The sequence below is a fragment of the Bactrocera neohumeralis genome, chromosome 3 (assembly GCF_024586455.1).
Source record: "Bactrocera neohumeralis isolate Rockhampton chromosome 3, APGP_CSIRO_Bneo_wtdbg2-racon-allhic-juicebox.fasta_v2, whole genome shotgun sequence".
NCBI classification, from domain to species: Eukaryota; Metazoa; Arthropoda; class Insecta; order Diptera; family Tephritidae; genus Bactrocera; species Bactrocera neohumeralis.
In genome coordinates, this window is record NC_065920.1 from 51660422 (window position 1) to 51676468 (window position 16047).

Here is a 16047-nt window from a genome sequence, read left to right on the forward strand (position 1 = left end):
TATTTACGTTGACAGGCACCAAACTGAAACAGTTTTATACAAATATAAATAAAAATATTTACTTAAAATTCTTTTAGTAAGACCACTATTAGTATTTTTCATGAGTCAAAGCAACAATATGAATACACATTACATTGTTTGTTCTTTTTGGTTTCCTTTCCTAAAAAAATATAATTTTGTTTTGAAAAACATAACATAAAACTAACTGACGTAAATAAGCAAATATTCTAAAAACTTGTTTATGCTTTTTGCAGAATTTTCGTATAAAAGTAGTCAAAGTCCATGACCTTTATCAAAAGCTCGACGACTTTCAAAGAGGAAATACAAATTCTAGCATAAAACGAAAATGAGAACACAAGCAGCAGGAGCCTTGTACGCGTTTCTAGCACTATCCTGTCTTGGTAAGTAACAAAAATAAAAAAAAAAATAAAAATTTTATGTAATAACCTCGTAACTAACTCTACAGGAACCACATTATGTGGCGTCATAACGGAAATTGGTAAACCGCTTCAGCAGGCTGGCAACGTTGTCAATGAATTGAATAGCAAAATACCCAATGTCGCAAACATAGAACCCGCCCTCGATAGCGTTAATACTGTTAAAGATGCCGCCAAAGAAGTCGGTGATAAAATATCCGATCTAAATCCCATTGAGAACATCATCAGTCCTGTTCCGGAATTGGATTTCTTTCATAAGTTAATTTCTATGCTCAGCAAATTGATGTCATCAGTGAACCCCCATCATTCTGAAGAGCACAAGGAAGATGAGGTGTCAGCTACAGAGGATCCGGTCGATAATTCTTCAGAAATACCAAGTGATTCCGACGCCGATGAGCAGGCATCAAAGGAAGAGGACCATAATTCCTCAGAAGTACCAAGTGATTCCGACGACGATGAACAAGCATCAGAGGATCCAGTCGATAATTCTTCAGAAATACCAAGTGATTCCGACGCCGATGAACAGGCATCAGAGGATTCAGTCGATAATTCTTCAGAAATACCAAATGATTCTGACGATGATGAGTCAGCATCAGGAGGAAGAGGACGATAACTCCTCAGAAATATCAGGGGATTCCGACGCCGATGAGCAGGCATCAGAGGAAGAGGACGATAATTCCTCAGAAATACCAAGTGATTCTGACGCCGATGAATCGGCATCAGAGAAAGAGGACGATAATTCCTCAGAAATATCAAATGATTCCGACGACGATGAATCAGCATCAAAGGAAGAGGACAATAATTCCTCAGAAATATCAGGGGATTCCGACAACGCAGCGTCAGCATCAGACGCAATGACTATCCGCTATTGATATTGTCATAAACGAAAATCTAATTTATTAAAATGTTCCTAAAATTGTTTAAAATTAAAAAAGGAATTTTATTTTACGTAAGTTCAAAAATTAGTTTAAGATAGGGAAATTATCATTTAAAGTCCACTTCATGCACAGTAAATATTTTCAACTTTCTCCTTATCGTCTGTCAAGTAGAAGATATTAAAATTTAATATATTTCTTCTATGTTATTATTATGGTTTATGTTAAGTTATGTTATGTTAGGAAAAAATTAATAAATTTTGAAAAATTTTGTCAATTTTACTTAATCATTTTTTATCACATTATCGCTAAAAATGAAAGCCCTTTCATATTTAAAGGTGTTGTACTAACTAGAGCCTCTCATACCTCATGTGCTTTGATCCTTCATAAGTTATCATCAATCCGTCTTACCAGGTGAAGCCAGTCGGCGTGATTTTTTAGCGCAGAATAATCTTAGACATTATTCGTTTTCATTAAGTTATGAATATAGATTCATCCAAATGGACGTAATCGCTTTACTGAATATATATGAAGGTAGGCTAACGATTACAAATTAAGTTAGCCAGAGATTGGGGGAAAGTGTGGACCGCTTGTTTTAAGTTTTTTTTTCGAAATTTGTTCATACAATCTAACAAAATTAGGACTCGATAGAGCTTTTAAGATAATTTTAAGGTTTTGGTTAAAAATCATATGTGTATATTATGTATGTATGTAGATCGTTCAGACGGTTTGTAAATACCCTCTCACTGTTTTCCGTGACTTTTCAGTACTTTCAATTTGCCACTATAATTTAATTGCCAGAACCAAAAAACCCCCGTCATTTCTTGGTTGAAGACACAAGTACACATGTTTTATTTCCTATTTGCCAAATGAACAAGCATCAACCTATAGATATTCCTTTTTTAATGAAAATTACGCTATCTCCACATTTTAACATAGTTTGCAAGAAGAAATTATAAATTGCACAAAAAAAGCGTTAAAAAACTTAGTAAGGAGACTACATATGCTGGTTTCCAACAAAAATAAATATTTAAGAAAAAAGCAGGGAAGGGCAAAGTTCGGGTGTAACTGAACATTTAACTTTTGCATCTGACAAGGTTCACAGCCGGCTGAATACCTGCAGGACGTACGGACGAATAGACAGTCACCCAGATTTCAAGTCTTCTCGTAATCCTGATCATTTATATATATATATCGCTATATGTATCTTTCTCCAATAGTTTTAGGTGATTCAGACAACCGTTAAGTGAACAAAAGTATAATACTCCTTAGCAACATGTTGCAAGAGTATAAAAACAAATGAAAACAGCAAGCCGTAGACCTTAGAAGAGTAAACAAAGCATTCGGTATTCGCCATTAAGTATTTGCGCAACATTTGTTAGCAACATGTTGCTAATGAATCTAAAAGCTTTCACCGTGCAATGAACTTCCGTAACAGTGATGGCAATATAAAAAATTGATTGAAAAACATTAAAATAAACGCCACTCACTCCAACGCATTACGTACGATTGATTGACGCCTAACAAGCACGGAAAGGCTAAGTTTTGGTTTAACTGAACATTTCATACTATCGCAATTTTTAAGGATCAAAATAAGGAAGCGATAAGTTCGGTTCGGGTTCGATGTAGAAAAATAACTCATACACTGAATATATCGGATATTCGGTGTAAAGTCTGCTAGAATAACGAAAGCCATTACATGTAGTACCATATATGATAGCTGAGGTAATTTGTTGATCGATTTTACACATTTTCGGCATTAAACTATAGTACATATAGTATATAGCATAACACCAGGCGATGGTGATTAAGAAGAATTCGAATAGATTACCCTTCTGAAGAACAACAAACCAGCGGGGACCGATGGATTGCCGGCCGAGCTATTCAAATACGGCGGCGAAGAACTGATAAGGAGCATGCATCAGCTTCTTTGTAGAATATGGTCGGACGAAAGCATGCCCGAAGATTAGAATTTAAGGGTGCTCTACCCAATCTATAAAAAAGCACGCCCCACAATGTCTGCCAACTACCATGGTATAAGCATCCTCATCATCGCAAATAAGGTTTAATCGAGCGAACTGTGTGAAAGATTAAAGCCCACCGTCAACAAACTGATTGGACCTTATCAGTGTGGCTTTAGGAGACTGGAAAATAAATAACTGACCACATATTCACCAAGTGTGAAAACTTGGAAAAGACAGTGAAAAGAGGATAGACACACACCATCTCTTCGTCGATTTTAAAGCTGCTTTTGACAGCACGAAAAGGAGCTGCGTTTATGCCGCGATGTCTGAATTTGGTATCCCCGCAAAACTAATACGGCTGTGTAAACTGACGTTGAGTAACACCAAAAGCTTCGTCAGGATCAGGAAGGACCTCTCCAAGCGGTTCGATACCAAACCAGGTTTCAGACAAAGCGACTCCCTATCGTGCGACTTCTTCAATCTGCTGCTGCAGAAAATAATTGGAGCTAAAGATCTGAATAGAGAAGGTTCAATCTTCTATAATAGTGTACAGCTGCTGGCGTACGCCGATGATATTGATATCATTGGCCTCTACTAAATTCAGACATAGCGACTTAAAGTCAAAATTTAAAATTATTACAGCTGTGTAAACTGACTTTGAGCAATACCAAAAGCTCCGCCAGGATCGGGAAGCACCCCACCGAGCGGTTCAATACGAAACGAGGTTTCGACAAGGCTATCGTGCGACTTCTTCAATTTGCCCTTGGAGAAAATAATTTGAGCTAAAGATCTGAATAGAGAACAGAGACAGCGGCCACACTGTCTAGGTCATGTCGTTCAAATGGATGAAAACACTCCAGCTCTAAGAGCATTCGACGCAGTACTCGCCGGAAGAAGCAGAGGAATAGGAAGACCTCCAGTCCGTTAGAAAGACCAAGTGGAGAAGGACACTTGGTATCTCCGATTTGCGCCCAACAGCGAAAGGAAGAACATCTGGCGCGCTGTTGTAAACTCGGCTAAAACCACGTAAGCGGTGTCTACGTAATAAAAAAGAAAAAGATATTTATATATAAGTACGTTCACAAAATTTTGCAAAACTATCTTATATTTTAACCAATATATGCGGTATAAAGCCATCTGGAGTTTGAAAATCTTATATTACGTATATGGGGGTAAAGGCAGATTTACCTCTTTTCGACATTACGCCATCTTATTAACAGAAAATGTAGTTCTCTGAGTTTATTAAGATATTTCACATTCCATAACCTATAATTAGAGATAGATACTTTTTGAGTTTCAGTAAAATAACTCACATATTGACCGATATACAGTATACATAAAGTCAACCCGAAGTTGGAATAATCATTACATAATTTTCCCCGTACTGACGAAAAGAAAAACAACATTTTTACATCTTAAATTTATTAGTGCCTTGAAAATGACTCCTTAGATAATAAAGCATGTCAACGATTAATCCAATTTTACATATACTTGTTATAAGACTCGGGAGGGATGGCCTTCAGAGCCTTTCGAAAACAGAAAAGGTCACAGGCAAAAAGTCAGTCACAATCAACATAGACTGACAGTTCATTATCGTCACACCTCCCGGATACCACGCTACCTTAATTGGCAAAAAATACACCGACGTAGTTATTAACTATTGATTCAACTTTCCTAAAGTTGGAAGTTACTTCTGTTGTATTAAAGTCTCGAGGATCTACCCATAGTTACGTGTGCTCTATTTTCTACCTTGAATTTGAGCAGGTTTTCCAAGAAACCAGTATCTAATGTTCGCGGCAGACGAAGCGTTTTAGGTTCTTTCATTTGTAAAATAATTTTAATACGATCACTTGTATTGGAATGAGAAGTTGGGCCAAGCAACCAATAAAGATGCAAGGTTTACTTAAGGTCTAATATACCATAACACTTTCACAGTGTAGGAGGAACGAATCCGTTCTTCTTGTTTGTAATTGAAGTGAAACTTAATTATTTGCCTTTCAGATGCAAAATTTGGGAGCCGGCAATTTAAAAGTGACCAACCTGAAGATGACTTGGTATCAATAACTTCCTATATCCTCTGAATTTAAAAGTAATATCTATGTTATGGAGCTTCCAAATCTTTTGAAAATTGTAAACAAAACTTCCTAACCCGGTGATGTTGAGATTATTCATAACGAAAAATAAAATTTCCCACCTCCTTCGAAGCAAGTCTGTCAATTAAAATCAGATTTTTTGGGCAACAATGTAGTAAACACTATCTGACATTTGACATTTATCACACTGATATGTACGAGGACTCCTTTTCCCTCTTCATGCGAGAAAACCAGATTACGGGGAAGTATAAGAAAACAAACCCAGAAAATAGTAGTTTTACCGTTTTACACCGTCAGAAATTGAAGGAAAACATTTAGCATTAAAAAAACATGTGGCGGATGCCTTATCTGCCGGCGTAGTTTTTTATTAGCTATTGGCTTAACTTTCTCGCAAGCCTCACCCGAAATGCTAGTGAACGTCCGACAAAAACAAAAAACCCAAAATTTTGTTCGCTTTCAAGTAGAAAATTACATCTGTGATATCAAAGTTATTGTGTGTGCCATGAGAATAGTCTAGCCAAAGTTACGAATGCACTACTAGCTGCCTCAGTTCTGTAACAAATTTCCCAAGAAATCAGTGAGGGACTACGATCAATTTTTACAGAACCCCGAATTACATAAGAAAGACACTTACAGTTTTTATTGATTTTTTTTTAAGTTATCCGACGGAAAGGCTTAACCACAAACCATGTGAAGAATATGTATTTAATGATCTTATTAAACTTTTTTGCAGCCAACTTCTTCGCGGCTATTTCGCTCTTAAGAATGCGCCACGTCTTGGAAGGCCTCTTCAAGCCGATGTGGAAAAAAAGGCCGCCAATCGGTGCAAAACGTAGAGTGACAACTTGAGAAATTGTTGAACGATTAAATTTGTCGGACGCGGCCATTCACAAGCAGATGAAACGTCTAGGATTAATTTCGAAGCTTGACTTATGGATTCCTCATGTTCTTACAGAAAGAAATTTCCTTCGTAATATTAACGAATGTGATTTGATTATAAAACACCAGAGAAGTTATTAATTTTTTAATATATGTATTATATGATGGGTTGTCAAAAAAGTCTTGCGGTATTTTTGTTGAATTTTTTTTTTTTATTGAAATTGAAATGAATTTTTGATGACTCATTCCCAGCTCTTGACCGACGCTACGGCTGCTACTATGCCGATCTCTTTCGACCAATTCAGCGATTTTATCGCAATTTTCGACGACAGGCCTTCCGGAGCGTGGCGCATCTTCGACCACCTCTACACCAGAACGAAAACGTTGAAACCAGCGTTGTGCGGTGGAAATGGAAACTGTATCGGGTGCATAAACTGCACAAATTTTATTGGTGGCTTGAGATGCATTTTTGCCTTTATCGTAGTAGTACTGTAAAATATGCCGTATTTTCTCTTTATTTTGCTCCATGTTTTCGACGCTATAACTCACGAACGACTTAAAAGAAACGACAATCAATCAAACACGTGTTAGCGCATGAAATGAGCTTTCCAAAAAGGTTTAGCATGACCCGATGCGAACTAGAACTACGCGCTTTCAGCGCAACTAGCGAAAATACCGCAAGACTTTTTTGACTACATTCTAAGTGGCCACGAAAGAGGGTTGTTGACAAAAATGTAAAGTACATGAGATCACAGTCTAAAAAGGATGAGCCAGCTCAAATCACTTTGAAGGCCGGTAGTCACCAAAAAAGGTTGTGTTGTCTGTTTGAAGGGATTTCAAAGGGATCGTTTATTTTGAGCTTTTGACCGACAATACCATGATGAACAGGTGGATAAATTGAGTTATGCACTCAAACAGCATAGTTTTGGCCTATGTTGTCAATAGAAAAGGTGTAGTGTTCCATGCCAGACGTCATACAAGTTTGATGACTCAAACCTTCACGTCAAAAACCACTTGGACCAGGATTTTGGAATCAATCTCATGTTGAAATATGGCAAAAGGTATTGGATCAAAATGGAGAATATACTATAATTTTAAAAAATACTTTACACAATGAAAAAATCGAAATTACTGTGTGGACGATCCAAAAAATATCGTGGAGACCATTCGAAGTGAACTCGAAAGGTTGTAGTACTCTTTTTGAAGTATCCAGCGAAGATGTAATTATTACTTTAGTTCAAGTTATATGTAGCTGAATTACATATCACTGTGAAAGTGTAGGGGGAACGAACGATTATCTCTCTATAACCGAAGTAGTTATTTAATGATGGTATCAAGCCGTGCGATTCAATTCAGCAGCAAAATGTGGGCAGTTAAAACCCTGTTGAGTTTGCTACAAGCAATTTTTCAGTTAAGAAAACTAAGTTGTGTAGTTCAAATCTCTATCGGTATCTATTAACATTTATGACAAAGTTCTTTGCAAAAGCTAATATCGCCTTAAAGTCGCTACGTTCTAAAAATGCCCAAACCTGGATGAATAAAATAGTATTGTAGACTGAAAGTTTATTTCTAACTTTAAGGAAAACAAGAAAAAACGTTAACTTCGGCTGCACCGAAGCTAATATACCCTTCACAAGTGCATTTTTTTTAGTAACTATATGTTCAGTTTATATGGAAGCTATATGCTATAGTAATCCGATCTGAACAATTTTTTCGGAGATTACCTTTTTGCCTTAGAAAATAATCTGTACCAAATTTCGTGAATATATCTTGTCACATGCAAAAGTTTTCCATACAAGAACTTTTTTCCGATCGTTCAGTTTGTATGGCAGCTATATGCTATAGTTAACCGATCTGAACAATTTTTTCAGAGATTACATTGTTACTCTAGAAAAGAACCTGTGCCAACTTTTGTGAAGATACATTGTCAAATGCAAAAGTTTTCCATACAAGAACTTGATTCCGATCGTTCAGTTTGTATGCCAGCTATATGTTATAGAGGTCCGATATCGGCAGTTCCGACAAATGAGCAGCTTCTTGAAGTGAAAATGACGTTGGCAAAATTTCAAAACGATATCTTAAAAACTGAGGGACTAGTTCGTATATATACAGACAGACGGACATGGCTAAATCGACTCAGCTCAACATACTGATCATTTATATATATATATACTTTATGGGGTCTCCGACGCTTCCTTCTGGGTGTTACAAACTTTGTGACCCTGTTCAAGGTATAAATATATATATATTTATTTAAACATAAATAAAAATATTTACCTAAAATTCCCTCAATTAGACCATCATTAAACCATTTGGCATTTTTAATGAGTTAAATCAACAATATGGATACACATTACATTGTTTGTTCTTTTTGGTTTGTTTAGCCAACAAAAATATATTTTTGTTTTGAAAAACATAACACAAAACTAACGATCGTAAATATGAAAATATTCTAATAACTTGTTTATGCTTTTCTCAGAATTTTCGTATAAAAGCTATCAAAGTCCATGACCTTTATCAAAAGCTCGTCGACTTTCAAAGAGGAAATACAAATTCTAAACATAAAACTTCAACAAAAATGAGAACTCAAGCAGCAAGAGCCTTGTACGCGCTTCTAGCTCTATCCTCTCTAGGTAAGTAACAAATATAAAAATAAAAAAAAAAATGTATGTAATAACCTCGTAACTAACGCTACAGGAAGCACATTATGTGGCGTCATAACGGAAGTTGGTAAACCGGTTCAAGAGGCTGGCAATGTTATCAATGAATTGGGCAGCAAAATACCCAATGCCGCAAACATAGATTCCGCCCTCAGTAGTGTTAATACTGTTAAAGATGCCGCCAAAGAAGTCGTTAATAAAATAACCGATTTAAATCCCATCGATAATATTATCGGTATTCCGAGTGAAATCGGTTTCTTATATAAGTTAATTTCTATACTCAAGAAACTGATATCATCAGTTAAACTCAACGTCAATGCAGAGCACGACCAAGATAAAGTGTCAACTACCGTGGCAGTCGAGTCTAATGAGACAACGGAAGCTGGTCCACAAGACGATCAAAGTTCGACTGTTGTTGCTACAGAAATACCAAATGATTCCGACGCAGCTGAGTCAGCTACACAAATTCCAGACGATATTGCCAATAGTTAATCTGCTTATTGGCCTAACCTTAAGCAACAATTTTCCGTTATTGATATTGCCATACACAAAAATCTAATTTATTAAAAAGTTCTTAAAGTTGTTTAAAAGTATTAAAATTACTATGAATTTTATTTTAAGTTAAAAATTACTTTAGGATACGGAAATTATCATTGATGGTCCACTTCATACGCATCAAATGTTTCTTCTTATGGTTCAATCAAGTAGAAGTAACTAAAATTTTGTCTGTTGCTTCGATGTTATTGTGATACACTTATGTTAAATTCCTACAGCAGGGTTTTTAAAAACGTTATCAAATATACTTAATCATTTGTTATTACATCAACACTACAATGACAGCCCTTTCATATCCACATGTGATTGTGTAACTAGATTCTCTCATACCTCAAGTGCTTTGATCCTCCGAAAGTTACCGTAAAACCGTGTTACCAGGTGATGCCCAGTACGCTTGATTCTATTTATATCCGTCTGAGATATATAAATCAGCAGAATATGTCTTTTGAACCATTTCATTATGGTATGGATATACAGTGCTTCAAATGGACGAAATCGTTTCACTGAATGTATGGAGGTAGGCCGGTATGGACGCCCGTATGCCGGTGAAAGCCTTTTGGTGGTCTTTCCTTTCAGGGCAAATGCATTTTTCCGAAAAGGAAGAAGTCGCACGGTGCCATATCAGATGAATACGTGAGGTGGTGAATGGTTAAAATGTGTGTTTTTGGTCAAGTAATCGTCCTTCGAATGTTGGATTCTGAGCAATTTTTGGCCGTCAGTCAATTTGTGCGGAACAAACCGTGCACACACCTTTCGTAAGCCCAAATGTTCGGTCAAAATGCGATAAATCGATGTTTTGGAGATGTTCAATTTCATTTCCATGAATTTCAATGATGATTTCCGCTAAATTTTTGAAGAATTCGCGCATAGTTTCGATGGATTTTCCGGTGATCACGGATTTTGATTGGCCCACATGTTGTTCGTCATTTATGTGCTCACGACCACTTTGAAAACGTTGAAACCACTCGTGCACTCTGCTACGGGATAGGCAATCATCGCTATAAACTTGTTTCATCAATTGAAACGTTTCGGTAAAAGTTTTACCAATTTTAAAACTAAATTTAATGTTGGCTCTTTGTTCGAAGCTCATTTTCGCACCGATAACACAAACATACTCACACTTAAAACGCAATAACTTCACTTCCAATCAATGAAATGTCATGAAATTCTCACTGGACAATCGTTAAAGATAGCAGATTCTAACGCACCAGTCGACTGTTTACTTTTGAACCCACCTTGTATATCACTAACCAATGTGTGGGAGCTGGGGATGAACTTTACCGATTACACCTAACAACCGAATTCAGAGAATATTGGCTTTAAACTATATTGCTCTCATTATATACGATATAAGATCGTTCTATAAGGTATTAAGTAAGGACTCGCTAAGAGTCAAATTGTTACAAAATATCTATGCCTGAGATACTATCATTCGATGTATGATATTAAGTTAGCTAGAGGTTAGGGGAAAGTGTGAAATTAGGACTTGATAGAACTTTTAAGATAATTTGAATTTTTTTGGTTAAAAAGCATATATACATATCTAGTACATATGTATATCGTTGAAGACGGTTTTGCAAATACACTCTCACAAAATTTCTATTCCATTACTTCTCACAAACAATTTCTGTGCCGCCACTACATATGTTCTGTGTCTTTTAGTGTCTGTAAATTGACCAGAAACTTGAAGAAAATATAATTAAATTTACCAGACAAGGCAATTACTGAGTGTTCTTAGTTGAAGACACAAGTGCACAAATGTTTTAAATGCTATTTGCCATATCAACTTTTAGATATTTGTTATTGAAAACTACGTGAGATTTTGGTTTGCAAGAAGAAATTATAAATTACAAGAAAAAGCGAAGAAAACATAGTAAGTTGACCATATTTTTATCCACATATATGTACATCTGTTAGCTTTTAATGAAAATGTAAGAAAAAACTAAGAATTTAAAACAGTTAAACTGTAGGCCTGAGAACAATCACCAAGCATCTGATATTCACTGTTAAGCAACATTTGTTAGCAACATGTTGCTAAAGAATATAAAAGCTTTCAATATGCAATATATTTCCGTTACAGTGATGGCGACATACAAAGATATTGAAAACAACTTTAAATAAACGTTAGTCACTTCAACATTTTACGTACGGAAGAATGACCCGTCTTAATGAATTTAAGTAAATTTAATCCTAACGAGATTGAGGTAATTCGGGGACTAAATTCAAGTATTTTCGGCATTAAGCTATAGTACATCCAGTTAACTTTGCCACGATATGGACCATATTCGCTTACCCAAATATTTATTCACAATAAATTCAGTACATTCCTTTGATATCTTTAGAGTCTCAGCTCTCTAACTTCACTTTACGGGCAACCAAAATTATTTTGGGGACTTTATTGATGTTTTCGTCGGTAACAGTCACCTTAGGGCGTTCACTACCTGCATCGTCCTCGGTGCTCATTTTGTCTCGTTCAAACTTGGCAAACCACTTGTCGTCGATTGATTTCAGAGTTCAAATCATTTTGATCAATCCAAATCTTGGCTTCAATAGTATTTTTTTTTCCTCAAAAACTAATGATTTATTAACACACAGAGTTCCTTTTTATCCATTTTTTGTAAAATTACAAAAAATGCTTCCCATACAATGCAATATCTCATAAACTAATAGTTTGACAGCTGTCAAATTTGCAGAGGACATAGGCATTGTTGCCCACGTATTCGATAGCTAGGGGCTTGAAAATTAACCGTCCGATTTTGACATAATATTCCATGGCCTCAGAGCACTCTTTGAGCAGTTTTATTCCGATTTCTTCGTATTAACTTTATCCATATACAGTAAAGTGAGAGAATTAAATGAAATTTGAAATTGTCATTATAGGCAGTAGTCGCGATTGTTGTCCGATATGAAGAGGAGCTAGAGGAACTTGTCCTCAGCAAGTTTGGTTGAAATAGTTTACCTATCCTATGCGATCCCTTGTGCCAAATATCAACTACTTTCTAGAGTTTCGATTAAGGGAATTTTTTGTCACGTGAAAATGGTTCGATTACGCAATGGTTCCAGCTACAAATGCGACCTTATTATGGGGCCAAGCCATACGTGTGTCAAGTTTTATTAAGATACTTTAAGTTTTACTCAAGTTATAGTTTGATTGGAGGATATACAGTATAAAGTCAATCGAAAATAGGAAATTTTTTATCAAAGGTACATATATGGGTGCTGGAGGAAATATTACCGCGAATTTACTATTTTTCGTCAAAAGAACACATTATTATTACAAAGAGAATATCTCTATATTTTTATTATTTATTTACTATTAACAGAATTTAAATATTTTTATCTCCAATTTTAGGCATACAAATACATATATTTATTTACATTGCGCCAGAAACAGTTCTAAACAAAAAATAATCATAAAAATATTTGCTTTAAATTTCCTTAATTTAACGATTATTTGAATTTTTCGTTTTTACATTGTTTTTTGTTTGCTTATTTGCCCACAACCGAAGCATTGTTTTGAAAAACATTAAATGAAACTAACTAACGTAATTAAGCAAATCTTCTACTAACTTTGTTATGCTTTCCTCATAATTTTCTCCGTATAAAAGTACTCATAGTCCATGACCTTTATCAAAAGCTCGACGACTTTCAAAGAGGAATTACAAATTCAATACACAAAATTTTAAAGAAAATGAGAACACACGCAGCAACAGCCTTATACGCACTTCTAGCTCTATACTGCCTAGGTAAGCAACAAAAAATAATTATTTAGGTAAAAACTCATAATCTCCAACTAATTCCACAGGAAGTACTTTATGTGGACCCATAACGGACGTTGGTAAACAGTTTCAGCAGACTGGCGGCACTGTCAATGATTCGGGCAACATTGATGTGGTCAAAGATGCCGTCAAACCAGTCGGTGGTAAAATTATTTCCGATTTAAATCCCATCGAGAACATCATAAGTTCGATTCCAGATGAAATCGGTTCTTTAGAGAAGTTAATTTCTATACTCAGCAAGCTGCTGTCAACAGTAAAACCCAACGACTCTAAGCTTCCTGTCGATAGTTCCTCTGAAATACCAACTGGTTCAGATTACGATGAATCAGAAACGCAAGTTCCAGTCGATAGTTCCTCGGAAATACCAACTGGTTCCGACAAAGTGGAGTCAGAAACACAGGTTCCGGTCGATAGTTCCTCGGAAATACCATCTGGTTCCGACTACGATGGTTCAGAAACACAGATTCCGGTCGATAACTCCTCTGAAACACCTACTGGTTCCGATTACGATGTTTCAAAAACACAGGTTCCGGTCGATAGTTCTTCGGAAATACCAGTTCAGATACGATGAATCCACAGGTTCCGGTCGTTAACTCCACAGAAATACCAACTGGTTCCGATTACGATGGTTCAGAAATACAGGTTCCGGTCGATAACTCCTCAAAAACACCTACTGGTTCCGATTCCGATGGTTCAGAAACACAGGTTCCGGTCGATAGTTCCTCGGAAATACCAACTGGTTCCGACTACGATGGTTCACAAACACAGGTTCCGGTCGATAACTCCTCAGAAACACCTACTGGTTCCGATTACGATGATTCAAAAACACAGGTTCCGGTCGTTAGTTCTTCGGAAATACCGACAGGTTCCCACCACGATGAGTCAGAAACAGAAATTCCAGTCGATAACTCCTCAGAAATACCAAGTGATTCCGACTGCGATGGGTCAGAAACTCAGGCTCCAACCGATAATTCCTCTGAAATACCAACTGGTTCAGATTACGATGAATCAGAAACTCAGGCTCCAACCGATAATTCCTCTGAAATACCAACTGGTTCAGATTACGATGAATCAGAAACTCAGGCTCCAATCGATAATTCCTCAGAAATACCAACTGGTTCAGAAACACAGGTTCCAGTCGATGTTTCCTCAGAAATACCAAGTGTTTCTGACAACGATGAGTCAGCGACACTAACTGAATCCAACCCCGGTGAGTGGGCAGCATAAGTTCCAGTCGATACTTTCTCAGCAGTACCAATTGAATCTAACACCGAATATGATAGTTAATAAGCTTATTGACCTAACATTAAGCAAATTTTCTCCGTTATTTAAATTAATTTACTAAAATTTTGTTTAAGTTGTTGAAAATTATAAATACAAAGTTTTTATTTTACCGTAATTTCAAAAATTTAAGTTTGGATACGAAAAGTATGATTGGGAGCCCACTTCTTACTCTGAAGGCTTAAACAAGAAACGAATTCAATCTTTAACGGAAGGCATCTCTTTATAGTTCTGTTGACCAAAGGTTAAAAAACATATTAATCCGAAGAACCTTATACTTTCCCTTGAAATTATACATATTATTAAAAAATGAATATACAATCAACCGGAACGACGTAAATCAGAGTATTAAATACAGGGTTTTTTCCGGAAAGTAATAGGACTGAGTCGATTTAAAAAAATATGTTCAACCAATCGTTACAATTCTTTAAAACTTTCAAAATGGGCTCCTTCTGCGTCGATGCAGCGCATTGCATTGAAGGCGTCACGGAAGGCATTCTCGGGAATAGCCTTGACAGCCGAAGTGCATACTGCTTGGATCCCCTCTGTCGTCTCAAAATACTTGCCTTTAATCGGCCTTTTCAGGCAAGGAAATAAAAAAAATTCCGGGGGCCTCATCTAGGCTGTAGGGCGGCGGCACTCACAGAAACACGTCACGCGAAAATGTTTGTCCTGACTCTCCAGGTGCTCGGAGACAACTTACCAGCCGCTCGTTCGTTAGCTAGGAACTCCTTCTACCGAATCCAGTCGGTGCGCGAACGCTCCGAAGTACAGTCGCGGCTGAAGAAAATCAGTCCTATTACTTTCCTGAGAAACCATGTCGCCATTCATATTCAGCGCTAAACTATTAATATTATTTTTATAACTTTTAAGAAACCTTATCCACGATGAATCAGCAACACAGGTTCTAGTCAATAATTTCTCTGAAACACCAACTGGTGTGGATTACGAAGAGTCAGCAACACAAGCTCCTGCCAATAAATCCTCAAAACTACCAACTGGTGGTCAGAAACACAGGTTCCAGTTGATAATTCCTCAGAAATACCAAATACCAAGTGATTCCGACACCCACTACTTCCGAATATGTTAGTTAGTAAGCTTATTGACCAAATATTAAGAAATAAATTTCTGTTATTGAAATTAATTTACTAAAACATTGTTAAAGTCGTTTGCAATTACAAAAGCAAAGATTTTTGTTTTAACGCTATTTTAAAAAGATAGGTTGATTTACTTAGTACAGGGAAATAAAAATATAAAAAAAATCGTATTTACATAAAGTATGGATATAGAAACTAAAATAAGGCACCTTTGAAAGACAAAAACACTTCTTATGTCGAAAGTGTTATCTTTTGTCAAAAGAAAATCGCCGAATTGTTGTAATTTTCTCACAAATTCTATATTATTTCCAGTCAGTCATGTTGCTCAAAACATTCTTTCACTCGCCACAGTTTTCTTAGCACCCACCTGAGATCACAGTTGTAACAACCTTCGAAGTTATAACAACACCGTCAGCTCTTATTTAAC

General features: G+C 36.3%; 3 protein-coding genes across 3 annotated transcripts; all 3 read left to right on the forward strand.

The window, feature by feature from the left end:
- The first annotated feature begins 346 nt into the window (after positions 1-346).
- LOC126753706 (clumping factor B-like) lies at positions 347-1309 on the forward strand. The gene is made up of 3 exons (XM_050465381.1): positions 347-401; positions 467-978; positions 1028-1309. The coding sequence occupies exons 1-3, from the start codon at positions 347-349 to the stop codon at positions 1307-1309; spliced, it is 849 nt and encodes a 282-aa protein (XP_050321338.1).
- An 11845-nt stretch (positions 1310-13154) lies between these two features.
- On the forward strand, positions 13155-13813 carry LOC126753708 (uncharacterized). The gene is made up of 2 exons (XM_050465382.1): positions 13155-13209; positions 13269-13813. Exons 1-2 carry the CDS (start codon positions 13155-13157, stop codon positions 13811-13813), a joined length of 600 nt encoding a protein of 199 aa, XP_050321339.1.
- On the forward strand, positions 13810-14469 carry LOC126753709 (uncharacterized). The gene has a single exon (XM_050465383.1). It carries the CDS (start codon positions 13810-13812, stop codon positions 14467-14469), a length of 660 nt encoding a protein of 219 aa, XP_050321340.1.
- Positions 14470-16047: the final 1578 nt, after the last annotated feature.

Excerpts from the sequence above, each read along its gene's own strand:
- LOC126753706 (XM_050465381.1), top strand. The coding sequence starts at position 347 with ATGAGAACACAAGCAGCAGGAGCCTTGTACGCGTTTCTAGCACTATCC. Across the intron at positions 402-466 it reads TCTAGCACTATCCTGTCTTG|GAACCACATTATGTGGCGTC; the intron begins GTAAGTAACAAA and ends CTAACTCTACAG. Across the intron at positions 979-1,027 it reads AACAGGCATCAGAGGATTCA|CATCAGGAGGAAGAGGACGA; the intron begins GTCGATAATTCT and ends ATGATGAGTCAG.
- LOC126753708 (XM_050465382.1), top strand. The coding sequence starts at position 13,155 with ATGAGAACACACGCAGCAACAGCCTTATACGCACTTCTAGCTCTATAC. Across the intron at positions 13,210-13,268 it reads TCTAGCTCTATACTGCCTAG|GAAGTACTTTATGTGGACCC; the intron begins GTAAGCAACAAA and ends CTAATTCCACAG.
- LOC126753709 (XM_050465383.1), top strand. The coding sequence starts at position 13,810 with ATGAATCCACAGGTTCCGGTCGTTAACTCCACAGAAATACCAACTGGT.